Raw genomic sequence first — 18173 nt, forward strand, 5'->3', positions numbered from 1 at the left:
CCGTGGGGCGTATAATTTGGTGCGAATTAAGCAGGGGGATGAGTGGAAGACCGCATTTAATACGCCCGAGGGCCACTTTGAGTATTTGGTGATGCCTTTTGGTCTTTCAAATGCCCCTTCAGTCTTTCAGTCCTTTATGCATGACATTTTCCGTGATTATTTGGATAAATTTATGATTGTGTATCTGGATGATATTTTGATTTTTTCGGATGACTGGGACTCTCATGTCCAGCAGGTCAGGAGGGTTTTTCAGGTTTTGCGGTCTAATTCCTTGTGTGTGAAGGGTTCTAAGTGCGTTTTTGGGGTTCAAAAGATTTCCTTTTTGGGATATATTTTTTCCCCCTCTTCCATCGAGATGGATCCTGTCAAGGTTCAGGCTATTTGTGATTGGACGCAACCCTCTTCTCTTAAGAGTCTTCAGAAATTTTTGGGCTTTGCTAACTTTTATCGTCGATTTATTGCTGGTTTTTCTGATGTTGTTAAACCATTGACTGATTTGACTAAGAAGGGTGCTGATGTTGCTGATTGGTCCCCTGCTGCTGTGGAGGCCTTTCGGGAGCTTAAGCGCCGCTTTTCTTCCGCCCCTGTGTTGCGTCAGCCTGATGTTGCTCTTCCTTTTCAGGTTGAGGTCGACGCTTCTGAAATCGGAGCTGGGGCAGTTTTGTCGCAGAGAAGTTCCGATTGTTCCGTGATGAGACCTTGTGCCTTTTTCTCGCGTAAATTTTCGCCCGCCGAGCGGAATTATGATGTTGGGAATCGGGAGCTTTTGGCCATGAAGTGGGCTTTTGAGGAGTGGCGTCATTGGCTTGAGGGGGCTAGACATCAGGTGGTGGTATTGACTGACCACAAAAATCTAATTTATCTTGAGTCCGCCAGACGCCTGAATCCTAGACAGGTGCGCTGGTCGTTGTTTTTCTCTCGGTTTAATTTTGTGGTGTCCTACCTGCCGGGTTCTAAGAATGTTAAGGCGGATGCCCTTTCTAGGAGTTTTGAGCCTGACTCCCCTGGTAACTCTGAACCTACAGGTATCCTTAAGGATGGAGTGATATTGTCTGCCGTTTCTCCAGACCTGCGGCGGGCCTTGCAGGAGTTTCAGGCGGATAGACCTGATCGTTGCCCACCTGGTAGACTGTTTGTTCCTGATGATTGGACCAGTAAAGTCATTTCTGAGGTTCATTCTTCTGCGTTGACAGGTCATCCTGGAATCTTTGGTACCAGGGATTTGGTGGCAAGGTCCTTCTGGTGGCCTTCCCTGTCTCGAGATGTGCGAGGCTTTGTGCAGTCTTGTGACGTTTGTGCTCGGGCCAAGCCTTGTTGTTCTCGGGCTAGTGGATTGTTGTTGCCCTTGCCTATCCCGAAGAGGCCCTGGATGCACATCTCGATGGATTTTATTTCGGATCTTCCTGTTTCTCAGAAGATGTCTGTCATCTGGGTGGTGTGTGACCGTTTCTCTAAGATGGTCCATTTGGTTCCCCTGCCTAAGTTGCCTTCTTCTTCCGAGTTGGTTCCTCTGTTTTTTCAAAATGTGGTCCGTTTGCATGGTATTCCGGAGAATATCGTTTCTGACAGAGGAACCCAGTTCGTGTCTAGATTTTGGCGAGCATTCTGTGCTAGGATGGGCATAGATTTGTCTTTCTCGTCTGCTTTCCATCCTCAGACTAATGGCCAGACCGAGCGGACGAATCAGACCTTGGAGACATATTTGAGGTGTTTTGTGTCTGCAGACCAGGATGATTGGGTTGCTTTTTTGCCTTTAGCGGAGTTTGCCCTCAATAATCGGGCCAGCTCTGCCACCTTGGTGTCTCCTTTTTTCTGTAATTCGGGGTTTCATCCTCGATTTTCTTCTGGTCAGGTGGAATCTTTGGATTGTCCTGGAGTGGATGCTGTGGTGGAGAGGTTGCATCAGATTTGGGGGCAGGTAGTGGACAATTTGAAGTTGTCCCAGGAGAAGACTCAGCTTTTTGCCAACCGCCGGCGTCGGGTTGGTCCTCGGCTTTGTGTTGGGGACTTGGTGTGGTTGTCTTCTCGTTTTGTCCCTATGAGGGTTTCTTCTCCTAAGTTTAAGCCTCGGTTCATCGGCCCGTACAAGATATTGGAGATTCTTAACCCTGTGTCCTTCCGTTTGGACCTCCCTGCATCTTTTTCTATTCATAATGTTTTTCATCGGTCATTGTTGCGCAGGTATGAGGTACCGGTTGTGCCTTCCGTTGAGCCTCCTGCTCCGGTGTTGGTTGAGGGCGAGTTGGAGTACGTTGTGGAAAAAATCTTGGACTCCCGTGTTTCCAGACGGAAACTCCAGTATCTGGTCAAATGGAAGGGATACGGTCAGGAGGATAATTCTTGGGTGACTGCCTCTGATGTTCATGCCTCCGATCTGGTCCGTGCCTTTCATAGGGCTCATCCTGATCGCCCTGGTGGTTCTGGTGAGGGTTCGGTGCCCCCTCCTTGAGGGGGGGTACTGTTGTGAAATTGGATTTTGGGCTCCCCCGGTGGCCACTGGTGGAATTGAACTGGTGTGCATCATCCCCTCTGTTCACCTGTTTCCATCAGGATGTGGGAGTCGCTATTTAACCTTGCTCCTCTGTCACTTCCATGCCGGTCAACATTGTAATCAGAAGCCTTTCTGTGCATGTTCCTGCTTCTAGACAACTCCCAGCTAAGTTGGACTTTAGTCCTCGTTTGTTTTTGCATTTTGTTCCAGTTCACAGCTGTAGTTTCGTTTCTGTGTCTGGAAAGCTCTTGTGATCTGAAATTGCCACTCTGATGTTATGAGTTAATACTAGAGTCTTAAAGTAATTTCAGGATGGTATTTTGATAGGGTTTTCAGCTGACCATGAAAGTGCCCTTTCTGTCTTCCTGCTATCTAGTAAGCGGACCTCAATTTTGCTAAACCTATTTTCATACTACGTTTGTCATTTCTTCTAAAATCACCGCCAATATATGTGGGGGCCTCTGTCTGCCTATCGGGGAAATTTCTCTAGAGGTGAGCCAGGACTATATTTTCCTCTGCCAGGATTAGTTAGTCCTCCGGCCGGCGCTGGGCGTCTAGGGATAAAACGCAGGCTACGCTACCCGGCTACTGTTAGTTGTGCGGCAGGTTTAGTTCATGGTCAGTTTAGTTTCCATCCTTCCAAGAGCTAGTACCTATGTTTGCTGGGCTATGTTCTCTTGCCATTGAGAAACATAACAGCAGGCGTCACATTGCGTTTGCAGAGCCCCTAATGTACCTAAACAGTAGTAACCCCCCACAAGTGACCCCATATTGGAAACTAGACCCTCCAAGGAACTTATCTAGATGTGTTGTGAGAACTTTGAACCCCAAGTATTTCACTACAGTTTATAACGCAGAGCTTTGAAAATAAAAAATCCTTTTTTTTCCACAAAAATTATTTTTTAACCCCCAGTTTTGTATTTTTCCAAGGGTAACAGTTGAAATTAGACCATAAAGTTTGTTGTCCAATTTGTCTTGAGTACACTGATACCCCATATGTGGGGGAGAACCACCGTTTGAGCACATGGCAGAGCTCAGAAGGGAAGGAGCGTCATTTGGAATGCAGACTTAGATGGATTGGTCTGCAGGCGTCACATTGCGTTTGCAGAGCCCCTAATGTACCTAAACAGTAGAAACCCCCCATAAGTGACCCCATATTGGAAACTAGACCCCGCAAGGAACTTATCTAGATGTGTTGTGAGAACTTTGAACCCCCAAGTGTTTCACTACAGTTTATAACGCAGAGCCGTGAAAATAAAAAATCCTTTTTTTTCCACACAAATTATTTTTTAGCCCCCAGTTTTGTATTTTCCCAAGGGTAACAGGAGAAATTGGACCTAAAAAGTTGTTGTCCAATGTGTCCTGAGTACGCTGATACCCCATATGTTGGGGTAAACCCCTGTTTGGGCGCACGGGAGAGCTCGGAAGGGAAGGAGCACTGTTTTACTTTTTCAACGCAGAATTGGCTGGAATTGAGATCGGACGCCATGTCGCGTTTGGAGAGCCACTGATGTGCCTAAACAGTGGAAACCCCCCACAAGTGACACAATTTTGGAAACTAGACCACTTAAGGAACTTATCTAGATGTGTGGAGAGCACTTTGAGCCCCCAAGTGCTTCACAGAAGTTTATAAAGTAGAGCCGTGAAAATAAAAAATCGCATTTGTTTACACAAAAATGATCTTTTTGCCCACAAATTCGTATTTTCACAAGGGTAACAGGAGAAATTAGACCAAGAAAGTTGTTGTGCAATTTCTCCTGAGTACGTTGATACCCCATATGTGGGGGTAAACAACTGTTTGGGCGCACCGCAGAGCTTGGAAGAGAAGGAGTGCCGTTTTACTTTTTCAATGTAGAATTGGCTGGAATTGAGATTGGACGCCATGTCGCGTTTGGAGAGCCCCTGATGTGCCTAAACAGTGAAAACCCCCCAATTATAACTGAAACCCTAATCCAAACACATCCCTAACCCTAATCCCAAAGGTAACGCTAAACACACCCCTAACCCTGACACACCCCTAACCCTAATCCCAACCCTATTCCCAACCGTAAATGTAATCCAAACTCTAACCCTAACTTTAGCCCCAACCCTAACCTTAACTTTAGCCCCAACCCTAACTGTAGCCTTAACCCTAGCCCCAACCCTAACCCTAGCCCTAACCCTTGCCCTAACCCTAACCCTAGCCCTAACCCTAGCCCTAACCCTAACCCTAGCCCTAACCCTAACCCTAGCCATAACCCCAACCCTAACCCTAATGGGAAAATGGAAATAAATACATTTTTTAAAAATTTTTAATTTTTCTCTAACTAAGTTGGTGATGAAAGGGGGTTTGATTTACTTTTATAGCAGGTTTTTTAGTGGATTTTTATGATTGGCAGCCGTCACACACTGAAAGACGCTTTTTATTGCAAAAAATATTTTTTGCGTTACCACATTTTGAGAGCTATAATTTTTCCATATTTTGGTCCACAGAGTCTTGTGAGGTCTTGTTTTTTGCGGGACGAGTTCCCGTTTTTATTTGTAACATTTTTGGGCATGTGACATTTTTTGATCACTTTTTATTCCGATTTTTGTGAGGCAGAATGACCAAAAACCAGCTATTCATGAATTTCTTTTGGGGAGGCGTTTATACCGTTCCACGTTTGGTAAAATGGATAAAGCAGTTTTATTCTTCGGGTCAGTACGATTACAGCGATACCTCATTTATATAATTTTTTTATGTTTTGGTGCTTTTATACGATAAAAACTATTTTATAGAAAAAATAATTATTTTTGCATCGCTTTATTCTGAGGACTATAACTTTTTTATTTTGTCTTTGATGACGCTGTATGGCGGCTCGTTTTTTGTGGGACAAGATGTCGTTTTCAGCGGTACCATGGTTATTTATATCCGTCTTTTTGATCGCGTGTTATTCCACTTTTTATTTGGTGGTATGATAATAAAGCGTTGTTTTTTGCCTCGTTTTTTTTTTCCCCGAAAGGGTTAACTAGTGGGACAGTTTTATAGGTCGGGTCGCTACGGACGCGGCGATACTAAATATGTGTACTTTCATTGTTTTTTTTTAATTTAGGTAAAGAAATGTATTTATAGGAACAATATTTTTTTTCTGCATTTTTTTGGGGAATTTTTTTTTACACATGTGAAATTTTTTTTTTTTACACTATAACATTGCCCCAGGGGGGGCATGATGTTATAGTGTAAGATTGCTGATCTGACACTTTGCTGTGCACTGTGTCAGATCGGCGATCTGACGTGCACAGCTTCTGGAGGCTTCCCGGCGCCTGCTCTGAGCAGGCACAGTGAAGCCACCTCCCTACAGGACCCAGATGCCGCGGCCATCTTGGATCCGGGCCTGCTGCAGGGAGGAGGAGGTAAGAGACCCTTGGAGCAACGCGATCACATCGCGTTGCTCCGAGGGTCTCAGGGAAGCCCGCAGGGAGCCCCCTCCCTGCGCGATGCTTCCCTATACCGCCAGAATACTGCGATCATGTTTGATCGCAGTGTGCCGGGGGTTAATGTGCCGGGGGCGGTCCGTGACCGCCCCTGGCACATAGTGCCGGATGTCAGCTGCGATAGTCAGCTGACACCCGGCCACGATCGGCCGCGCTCCCTGTTATGATCCTAGTGGCAAGGATCGCAGGTCGGACTAGCTAAGTAACTGAACAGACTACTAGCTCTGGGGAAGTGGTAACTAGATTGACCGCAACCTGATCCTATCCGCAAACAACTATAGGCAGCCGTGGAACGTTACCTAAAAATCCTAGACGTCTCGTCACGGCCTGAGAAACTGACTATTCCTGGAGGGAAAGTAAGTCCTCACTTGCCTCAGTGGAATGACCACAAAGATATAGAATAGCCCCCCACAAATATTAACGGTGAGTTAAGGGGAAAGCACAAACGCAGAGATGAAATCAGATTTAGCAAATGAGGCCCGCTAATACTAGATAGCAGAAAATAGGAAGGAAACTGTGCGGTCAATAAAAAACCCTATTCAAAATATCCACGCAGAGATTGCTCGAGCCCCCGCACCAACTAATGGTGCGGGGGAAGCAACTCCGTACCCCAGAGCTTACCAGCAAAAAGAAATCACATGTTAGCAAGCTGGACTAGACTCATCATACACAGAAATCATATTGCAGGCAGATAAGCAAAAAATATTCAAACAGAACTTAGCTTATCCTGGAGAGGCAGAAAACGAGATAATCAGGAGTAATCAGAATAGCACTGAATACATTGACAGCCGGAAACAAGTGGAAGTGAAGCAGAGCTAAATAGGAGCCTCCCTGGTGAATAACGAGGCAGCTGATCCAGCAGACCCGCAGGATAATAAACCAAACCACCAGGGGGAGCCAAAAAACCAAAGTCACACAATACCATCTGTGACCACAAGAGGGAGCCTGAAAACGGAGTTCACAACAGCTCCCACCGTGAACGCGGCCGATCGCGCTGGACATACTATCCCGTCGGTGGTCATACGGGCCCACCCCTCCTCGATGGGATAGTACGTCCTATGTCAGAAAGGGGTTAAAAAAATGGGCATTTAACTTTTTTCACAAAAAATTTACTTCAGATCCAATTTTTTTTATTTTACTAAGGGTAACAGGAGAAATTGACCCAAAGTTGTTGTGCAATTTGTCCTGAGTATACTGACACCCAATATAAAGGGAAAATCACTGCTTGTGTGCACGGCAGAGCTCGGAAGGGAAGTAGCACCGTTTGACTTTTTCAATGCAGAATTGGCTGGAATTGACATCGGATGTCATGTCATGATTGGAGAGCCCCTGATGTGCCTATACAGTGGAAATCCCCAAAAGTGATACAATTTTGGAAACTAAACCCCCCAGTGAACCTATCTAGATGTGTGGTGAGCACTTTGAACCCCCACGTGCTTCATAGAAGTTTATCACGTAGAGCCGTAAGAATAAAAAATCATATTTTTTCCACAAAAATGATCTTTTCGCTCCCAGTTTTTTATTTTACCAAGAGTGATAGGAGAAATTGGACTCTAAAAGTTGCTGTGCAAGTTCTCTTGAGTACGGCAATATACAGTAACATATGTAGGGGAATACTACTTATGAAGCACAATGCAAAGCTCAGAAGGCAAGGAGCGCCAGATTTTACTGCTATGGTTTGCAGGTGCCATGACCCACTGGGAGAGCCCATGAGGTGCCAGAACAGCAGAACCCCCCATATATGACCCCATTTTATGAACTATACCTCTCAATGAATTAATCTAGGGGTGCAGTGATGATATTGACACCATGGGTGCGTCACAGAATTTTATACCATTGGGCAGTGAAGACAAAATAATTACATTTTGGCCACCAAAATTTTGTTTTAGCCAAAGATTTTACATTTTCACACAAGAAGTGGGTAAAAATGGCACCAAAATTTGTCCCACAATTTCTACTGAACGTGTCAATACCCCATATATGGCTGTACAGTAATACTTAGCCATACAGAGACTCAGCAGGAACGGAGCGCTATTTGCCTATTGAAGTGAATGGGTCTGTGCACATGTCAGTGTGTTTCCACGGACTGTGTCTACATGGGCAAAACATGCTGACATGTCCATTTTTTTATGTCAGCATGAGCCACAAAACGTCCTGCACATGTGCACACGCATAACACACATGGATGTCATCCATGTGACATGCATCAGTGCTGGGGATGAAGCATTACAGTAAGTGCTGTTCCCTGTCGTCGGGTGCTGAACATGGCTCTCATAATTCTCCACTGCTCTGCCGGCGAACGGTGCGAGCAGGGGAGAACGATGAGAGTAACATTTAAGTGATAAAAGAGATAGCAGGCGGTGACTGATGGGTCTATTACTTCCATCAGCCTACCCCTGCTGCTGCTAATAACAGTGACAGCAGAAGAGGCTGATGGGGATATTCATCAGCCGCCGCCTGCGCTATAAATAAATAAATAAATAAATGAAAAAAACGGCGTGGGTCCCCCTACATTTTCTTTTACCAGCCAGACAAAATTCACAGCTGGGGGCTGCAACTATTATCTGCCAGCTTCAACAAGGTTGGTTATCAAGAATAGATGTGTTTTTTTTAAATTATTGAAATAAATAATTTAAAAAAGTATGTGGGGGTCCACCCAGTTTTGACAACCAGCCTTGCTAAAGCTCACAGCCCGGGCTGATATTCTCAGGCTGGTAAGAGGCCATGGATATTGACCTTCCAGCTTAAAAATAGCAGCCCACAGCTGCCCAGAAAAGGCACATCTATTAGATGCGCGAATTCTGACGCTTTGCCCGGCTCTTCCCATTTGCCCTGTAGCGTTGGCAAGTGGGGTTCATATTTGTAGGGTTGATGTCACTTTTGTATTGTCAGGTGACATCAACGGCTTAGTAAGGGAGAGGTGTCTATAAGACATCGATCCATTACTAATCCTATAGTTATATGGTAAATAAAGACACAGCTCGAAAGAAGTCGTTTATTAGAAATAAAACAAAACACAGTTTTAGTTTTGTATTTAAAAATAACAAAAACAGTCATACTCACTAAACGTCTATTTCACCGAAGCCCTCATTCTCGTGTAATAAAACTAAAATAAGAAAACAACAATATACCATACCTGTCTGTCTTTCTGTCCCACGCCGTAATCCATGTCTGGTGGATAATTAGTTTTCAACCTGGATGGTGCCAAGATGCGACCGTCCAGGCTGAGAAATACTGGTAAATGAGCTGCTGGGAAAGCAGCATCAGTGACCGGCGGTGACATTATAGAGGTTACCTCTGGTCACTGGCATCTGTTCCCAGCCAGACTGAGCTGCGGTGAGATCAGTGAGATTCCCGCTAGCACTGTGAGCGTTCACCAATCGATCGCAATGACGTAATATTCTATCCACGGTCAGATTGACCCAGGTCACATGGACGGAATACTATGTCCAATGTCAGAAAGGGGTTAAAACTGCCTCAGGAAATGTTACAAAAAGCAAAACCCTCCACAGAGAATTAGCTTTTAGAAGCAGATTCCACTAGAAAACTTTGTGTACACATGTTCTTATTTGGAAATTATCTGAACTTATATTTTCCTCTACATTGTTCTTATGTTCTAAGTTTAAGTAAAACTAATTAAAAAAAAGTGGATATTCTTGTGTTCCAAATTTTATCAGCAAGCTTCATGTTATAAACATGTTTGTATTTGTCATTTCAATTCATACAGATAAGCCCGGCATCATCTGCTGCAACCTTAAGCGACAAAATAAGGTTCCCTTCATTTTTACGAACTATTCCAAGTGATACACATCAAACAAGAGCAATTGTGGAACTCATAAAGACATTTCAATGGAATTGGGTTGGAATCATTTCAAGTGACGATGATTATGGACGATCCGCTCAGGATATTTTAAATAGTATTTTTAAACTAGAAGGAATATGCACAGCCTTTTCCAGAACAGTGCCATCCTATGTAGATCATCCAAATCTGCATGCATCTTTGGAAAGTGCCGTAACTGACATACTTAGTAGTACAACAAATGTTCTGGTTGTCATTGCAAAAGATCCCATTGTTGCCAAACTTATTAAAGTATGTATTCAACAGAATGTTTCCAAAATTTGGATTGCCAGTGACAGCTGGTCAAATTCAATGGAAGTTATGAGTCTTGAAAACATTCAAATGGCTGGTACTTTTCTTGGACTAAATTTTAAAATGGGCTATATTTTGGGATTTGAAGACTATCTAAGCCACTTACCATCTCCAGGCAATGAAACCATTAATAATTTTCTTGAAGAATATAGAGAATTAAGATTTGAGTGTACAGAGGAATACAAGCAATATCTCCACTGTATTAATTCATCATCTGAAAACTGCGTTTTTAACCGTTCTCTAGAACTCAAGTCCCCACTTGCATGCCAAATGGATAATCTGTCTTTTGGGAATGATGACTACTTGGTGAAAAATATTGAATGGAGTAAAACATACAGTACACATCTGGCTGTTATAGCCATAGCTAATGCTCTTGATAAGGTTTTGTGCACTAACGGAGTATGTGAAAAAAAATTTGACTTCTCACCAAGTCAGGTAAGGTATATACCTATATATAAATTGTACTTTGGAAATCCAGTGATATTACATTGTTTAAATATTGCTTCAATTAAGATTTAAAACTTAGCTTTTAATATGCTATTAAAACAAGAGGTTAAAAACCAAAACTTGACACACAACACATAGCAAAACCTGAATGTCATAAACCAGTTAATTAGCTCCAGTTACTAAAGTCTAATAAATATTGCCGATACGGCCAAGGAGGCATTGGGGAAATAAACTACCCCCTAATTACACATATGCCCAACCAGGTAAATATATAAATGTGGCTGTATATAAGTTATGTGTCAGAATAATAGGTGATATGCACAATAACACTAGCATAGGTAGCTGCCAGTGTAGCCACTGTTAACCCAGGGAGAGCGAGGTGCACCATATTTTAAATGCAACTAAAAAGAATTTAGATAGATACGCATACTTTCAAAAAAACACAGTTCCACCATTTATCTATTAAATGCAGCTCCTATAATGCCAATGGTGAGTATAGTTCCACACATTCCCATTCCATGTGGTTGCTCTTAGGAAATCATATACACAGAAATGCATGGAACTCTCTCACCCAAGGTTTCAGATTTCTCCAGGTTGTCAGGTATCAACCTTTGTGACCCATCAGGATGCCGAGCAGATTCATGCCCGTATCAAGCATCCTTTTTTTAAGGGCCATGTAAGGGAGAAATCTGAGGCTTTGCGTGAGAGAGCAACCACATGGAACAGGAATGTGGGGAACTACAACATGGTGTACCTCGCTCTCCCTGAGTTAATAATGGCTATACTCTCAACTACATGTGCTAATATAATTGTGCATATTACTTACCTGTCATTCTGACACTTAGCTTACATACAGCCACATTTGTATGTCTACCTAGGCCCTCGTTGGGCATATGTGTAAGAAGGGGGTAGTTTGTTACACCAATTCCTCCTTGGCTGTATTGGCAATATTTAGTAAAGTAACTGGAACTAATTACCTGGTTTACAACATTCAGGTTTTGTTATGTGTTGTGTGTCTAGTTTTGGTTTTTAACCTCTTGCTTTACTAGCATATTAAAAGTTAAGTTTTAAATAATAATAATAATAATAATAATTTTATTTATATAGCGCCAACATATTCCGCAGCGCTTTACAACTTATAGAGGGGACTTATACAGACAACAGACATTACAGCATAACAGAAATCACAGTTCAAAACAGATACCAGGAGGAATGAGGGCCCTGCTGCTCGCAAGCTTACAATCTATGAGGAAAAGGGGAGACACAAGAGGTGGATGGTAACAATTGCTTTAGTTATTTGGACCAGCCATAGTGTAAGGCTCGGGTGTTCATGTAAAGCTGCATGAACCAGTTAACTGCCTAAGTATGTAACAGTACAGACTGCTATACCTACCTTTCTACAATTGGGAACCCAGTCTCTACCCTCTATTTTTTAAGTTTTTTGCAAAAAAAAAATAATTGCTAATTGTATTGCTTTAACTTGAGTAACTTACATACTATAAGCTATGATATTGAATTATAATTAATTAAGTTTAACAACAACTTAATATCTACCATTGACTCAATCTTTATCCAGACTCTTTACCCAGAATTAACATTAAACATTGCTCTTTAGGGTAAATTATAAGTTTCCATATTCTGGGGTCATGAGTGGTGGGAGCCTCACCAATCACAAGAACGATGTTCTGTGTTTCTTGTTATTCTCACTATACAGTTCCTTGCGAAAGTATTCGGCTCCCTGGAACTTTTCAACCTTTTCCCATATATTATGCTTCAAACATAGAGATACCAAATGTAAATTTTTGGTGAAGAATCAACAACAAGTGGAACACAATTGTGAAGTTGTACGAAATTTATTGGTCATTTTAAATTTTTGTGGAAATTCAAAAACTGAAAAGTGGGGCATGCAATATTATTTGTCCCCTTTACTTTCAGTGCAGCAAACTCACTCCAGAAGTTCATTGTGGATCTCTGAATGATCCAATGTTGTCCTAAATGCATAATGATGATAAATATAATTCACCTGTGTGTAATCTAGTCTCCGTATAAATGCACCTGCTCTGTGATAGTCTCAGGGTTCTGTTTGAAGCACAGAGAGCATCATGGAGACCAAGGAACACAACAGGCAGGTCCGTGATACTGTTGTGGAGAATTTTAAGCCAGATTTGGATACTAAATGATTTCCAAAACTTTAAACATCCCAAGGAACACTGTGCAAGCGATCACATTGAAATGAAAGGAGTATCATACCACTGAAAATCTACCATGACCTGGCCATCCCTCTAAACTTTTATCTCAAACAAGGAGAAGACTGATCAGAGATGCAGCCAAGAAGCCCATGATCACTCTGGATGAACTGCAGAGATCTACAGCTGAAGTGGGACAGTCTGTCCATAGGACTACAATTAGTCGTACACTGCACAAATCTGGCCTTTATGGAAGAGTGGCAAGAAGAAAGCCATTTCTCAAAGATATCCATAAAAGTGTCGTTTAACGTTTACAACAAGCCACCTGGGAGACACACTAAACATGTGGAAGAAGGTGCTCTGGTCAGATGAAACCAAAATTGAACTTTTTGGCAACAATGCCAAATGATATGTTTGGCGTAAAGGCAACACAGCTCATCACCCTGAACACACCATCACCACTGTCAACTGGTGGTGGCAGCATCATGGTTTGGACCTGCTTTTCTTCAGCAGGGACAGGGAAGATGGTTAAAATTGTTGGGAAGATGAATGGAGCCAAATACAGGAGCATTCTTGAAGAAAATCTGTACAAACCAACTGCTTTTTTCAAAGCACAAATCCTGTTGCTCCTTCCTTTCTGCACAGCTATCTTGTTTGTTTGTCCACACTTTTGACTTTTGTGTGCAGCAGTCCTTTTTATTGCTGCCTGCCATACTTTTCTGAGATTACTGTAGGGAGATAGTAATTGTAGTACAGTTTCTTTTTTTTGTTATATCTCTTCAAGCCACTCTCTGCCACAGAAAATATACTCTAATACAGTGGCCCAGATTTATTCACTAGTCTCCCTGAAAAAAAAAAAAAGGGGCAGATTAAAATTGTCAAATCTGCATCAGTGCCAGTCCTGTCTGTGGCATTTGTCTTTCATTTTCTGCCACAGAAAACCTACTGTATAACAGTGGGCCTGATTTCTTCACAATTCTCCCAGAAAAAATAAAACAAGTGGGAGATTAAGATTGGCAAATCTGCATCAGTGCCAGTCCTGTCTGTGGCATCTGTCTTTCATTTTCTGCCACAGAAAACCTACTGTATAACAGTGGGCCTGATTTCTTCACAATTCTCCCAGAAAAAATAAAACAAGTGGGAGATTAAGATTGGCAAATCTGCATCAGTGCCAGTCCTGTGTGTGGCATCTGTCTTTCTTTTTCTGCCACAGAAAACCTACTGTATAACAGTGGGCCTGATTTCTTCGCAATTCTCCCAGAAAAAATAAAACAAGTGGGAGATTAAGATTGGCAAATCTGCATCAGTGCCAGTCCTGTCTGTGGCATCTGTCTTTCATTTTCTGCCACAGAAAACCTACTGTATAACAGTGGGCCTGATTTCTTTACAATTTTCCCAGAAAAAATAAAACAAGTGGGAGATTAAGATTGGCAAATCTGCATCAGTGCCAGTCCTGTGTGTGGCATCTGTCTTTCTTTTTCTGCCACAGAAAACCTACTGTATAACAGTGGGCCTGATTTCTTCACAATTCTCCCAGAAAAAATAAAACAAGTGGGAGATTAAGATTGGCAAATCTGCATCAGTGCCAGTCCTGTCTGTGGCATCTGTCTTTCATTTTCTGCCACAGAAAACCTACTGTATAACAGTGGGCCTGATTTCTTTACAATTTTCCCAGAAAAAATAAAACAAGTGGGAGATTAAGATTGGCAAATCTGCATCAGTGCCAGTCCTGTGTGTGGCATCTGTCTTTCTTTTTCTGCCACAGAAAACCTACTGTATAACAGTGGGCCTGATTTCTTCACAATTCTCCCAGAAAAAATAAAACAAGTGGGAGATTAAGATTGGCAAATCTGCATCAGTGCCAGTCCTGTGTGTGGCATCTGTCTTTCTTTTTCTGCCACAGAAAACCTACTGTATAACAGTGGGCCTGATTTCTTCGCAATTCTCCCAGAAAAAATAAAACAAGTGGGAGATTAAGATTGGCAAATCTGCATCAGTGCCAGTCCTGTGTGTGGCATCTGTCTTTCATTTTCTGCCACAGAAAACCTACTGTATAACAGTGGGCCTGATTTCTTCACAATTCTCCCAGAAAAAATAAAACAAGTGGGAGATTAAGACTGGCAAATCTGCATCAGTGCCAGTCCTGTGTGTGGCATCTGTCTTTCTTTTTCTGCCACAGAAAATCTACTGTATAACAGTGGGCCTGATTAAATCACTTGTCTCCCATATCCCCAAAAAAATTAAAATAAAGGGAGAATAATCTTGCCAAATCTGTGCATATGTACCAGTGCTGTCTGTGGTATCTGTCAGTCATTTTGTGCCACAGAAACTATACTGTGATATAGTAAGCCTGATTAAATTTCTTGTCTCCCATATAAAAAAAGGGACATTTCTATTGCCAGTGTGTGCATCTGCGTCAGTCCTGTTAGTGTCATATCTGCCAGCCTCTTTCTGCCAATCAAACAGTGTAGTGTAATACAGTGGGCCTGATTTTTCCCTGCATTCTCCCACACATAAAGAGGGACATTTCTATTGCCAGTGTGTGCATCTGCGTGCATCAGTCCTGTTAGTGTCATATCTGCCAGCCTCTTTCTGCCAATCAAACAGTGTAGTGTAATACAGTGGGCCTGATTTTTCCCTGCATTCCCCCACACATAAAAAAGGGAGATTTCAATTCACAACAAGTTCACGTACACCTTCCACCTGGTTTTACAGGACCACATAACGGTTGTTGGTTTGGTTACATTTTTCCAAGAATGAGGAAGTCTGGTGGAAGAGGTCGTGGCCGTGGGCGGTCATTGCCAGCTGGTAATAATGGTAGTGTTGGTGGTCGTGGAGCATCAGGTGGTCGTGGGAAAAGCAATATAGCCCCTAAGTCTCGAGTTGTTGAGCCAGCGTCATTGTCTGGCTACACAAGGCCTCTAACGCTCCCACTTCTGGGAGTAGGAAAACCGCTTTTAAAGCCGGAGCAGCAGGAAAAAGTTTTGGATTTCATTGCTGCCTCTGCCTCTAGCTCTTTCGCCTCCTCTTCGGAAAGTGCGAAACTTGAAAGCAGCGCATCGTCAGTGGATGCTCCCGGTCAGGAACAAGTCACTTCCTTGTGTCCTTCACCCAGAACAACAATGAAGGATGCGTCAGGCGACACAACAGGTTACTCCATGGAGCTCTTTACACATACCGTGCCTGGGTTAGAAAGGGAAATTGTTAACAGGCCATGCCCATTACAAGATGAATCGGACATGGAGTGCACAGATGCACAGCCACAGCCAGATTATTATGCTGTTCCTTTGACTCAGATCAGAACATTGCCCTCGCAGTGTACTGATCCAGAATCTGACCCCGATGAGACTATGGAGCCCCGTCACAAACGCTATAGCACCGGCTTACACGGTGACCCAGAGGAAGGTGCACAGGACATAGAAGAGGAGGTCATAGATGACCCAGTTGTTGACCCCGATTGGCAGCCATTGGGGGAACAGGGTGCAGGCAGCAGTAGCTCTGAAGCGGAGGAGGAGGAGCCGCAGCAGGCATCAACATCGCAACAGGTTCCATCTGGCAGGCCCGTATCTGGCCAAAAACGTGTGGCAAAACCAAAACCAGTTGTAGGACAGTGTGGCCATCCGGTTAAAGTAGCTCAGTGTGCAATGCCTGAAAAGGTATCCGATAGTAGGAAGAGTGCAGTCTGGCATTTTTTTAACCAAGATTCCAATGATCAGTGCAAAGTCATCTGTAAGAAATGCTCAAGGACCTTCAGCAGAGGTCAGAATGTTAAAAATCTAAATACAAGTTGCATGCGTAGACATTTAACCACCATGCGCTTGCAAGCCTGGACAAACTACCAAACGTCCCTTAACATTGTAGCACCCTCTCACAATGAAGCTAGTCAGCAACGCGACATCCCTTCCCTCACTGTAAGCCCACCGTTTACCACACCACCTGCAGGTAATGTGGCGGTTTCGTCGCAAAGCCAAAGCAGTCAGGGAATCACCAGGTTCATGGTAGGAAACACTGTATGTAGGGCAACAGCAAGAATACCATCACCAACCCTCTCTCAGTCACCCATGTCCACCGGCACCCCTGCTAGTTCCACCCTATGCAGCTCTCCAGTCCAGCTCACCCTACATGAGACTCTCGTTAGGAAAAGGAAGTACTCATCCTCACATCCGCGTACACAGGGTTTGAATGCCCACATTGCTAGACTAATCTCGTTAGAGATGATGCCCTACCGGTTAGTTGAAAGCGAAGCTTTCAAAGCCCTGATGGACTACGCTGTACCACGCTACGAGCTACCCAGTCGACACTTCTTTTCGAGAAAAGCCATCCCAGCCCTCCACCAGCATGTAAAAGACCGCATTGTCCATGCGCTCAGGCAATCTGTGAGTAGAAAGGTGCACCTGACAACAGATTCATGGACCAGTAGTCATGGCCAGGGGTGTTACGTCTCCATCACGGCACACTGGGTTAATGTGGTGGATGCAGGGTCCACAGGGGACAGCAATATTGGGACAGTTCTGCCTAGCCCACGGTCTAGGAAACAGTTGGCTGTAGGCGTTCGTCCCCCCTCCTCCTCCTCGTCCTCCAGCAGAAGCGAGAGCTCGTCCACAGACCGCAGTCGCACGTCCACTCCATCCGCAGCTGCCACTGTTGCACACGAGGTGTCCAATTATGGAACAGCTAGTGGCAAGCGTCAGCAGGCTGTATTGGCAATGAAGTGTTTGGGCGACAACAGACACACTGCGGAAGTTCTGTCCGAGTTCTTGCAGCAAGAAACTCAGTCATGGCTGGTCACTGTGCATCTTGAGGCAGGCAAGGTAGTGAGTGATAACGGAAGGAATTTTATGGCTGCCATAGCCCTTTCACAACTGAAACACATTCCTTGCCTGGCTCACACCTTAAACCTGGTGGTGCAGTGCTTCCTGAAGAGTTATCCGGGGTTACCCGACCTGCTGCTGAAAGTGCGCAGACTTTGCTCTCACATCCGCCGTTCGCCCATACACTCCAGCCGTATGCAGAACCATCAGCGGTCTTTGAACCTTCCCCAGCATCGCCTAATCATCAACGTTGCAACAAGGTGGAACTCCACACTGCACATGCTTCATAGACTGTGCGAACAGAGGCGTGCTTTTATGTATTTGTGGGAGGATACACATACACGGGCAGGCAGTTGGATGGCAGACATGGAGTTGTCTGCTGTGCAGTGGTCGAAGCTCCAAGACCTGTGTCAAGTTCTTCAGTGTTTTGAGGAATGCACACGGCTGGTTAGTGCAGACAATGCCGTAATAAGCATGAGCATCCCTCTAATGCATCTGCTGATGCAAAGTTTGACACACATAAAGGAGCAGGCGTCTGCAGCCGAGGACGAGGAAAGCCTTGATGACAGTCAGCCATTGTCTGCTCAGGGAAGTCTACAGGACGAGGTGGCGGGCGAAGAGGAGGAGGACAAGGA

At 43.9% G+C, this 18173-nt stretch overlaps 1 protein-coding gene across 2 annotated transcripts in view; it reads left to right on the forward strand.

Moving 5' to 3' along the window:
- LOC143807690 (G-protein coupled receptor family C group 6 member A-like) overlaps nucleotides 1-18173 on the forward strand; it is a 103824-nt gene that overhangs the window by 42502 nt on the left and 43149 nt on the right. For both annotated transcript variants that reach the window (XM_077289521.1, XM_077289520.1), the window contains exon 3: nucleotides 9672-10529. In XM_077289521.1, the coding sequence (XP_077145636.1) occupies nucleotides 9672-10529 (858 nt within the window). The remainder of the gene's footprint in view (nucleotides 1-9671; nucleotides 10530-18173) is intronic.

Source organism: Ranitomeya variabilis, chromosome 2, assembly GCF_051348905.1.
Source record: "Ranitomeya variabilis isolate aRanVar5 chromosome 2, aRanVar5.hap1, whole genome shotgun sequence".
Taxonomy (NCBI): Eukaryota; Metazoa; Chordata; class Amphibia; order Anura; family Dendrobatidae; genus Ranitomeya; species Ranitomeya variabilis.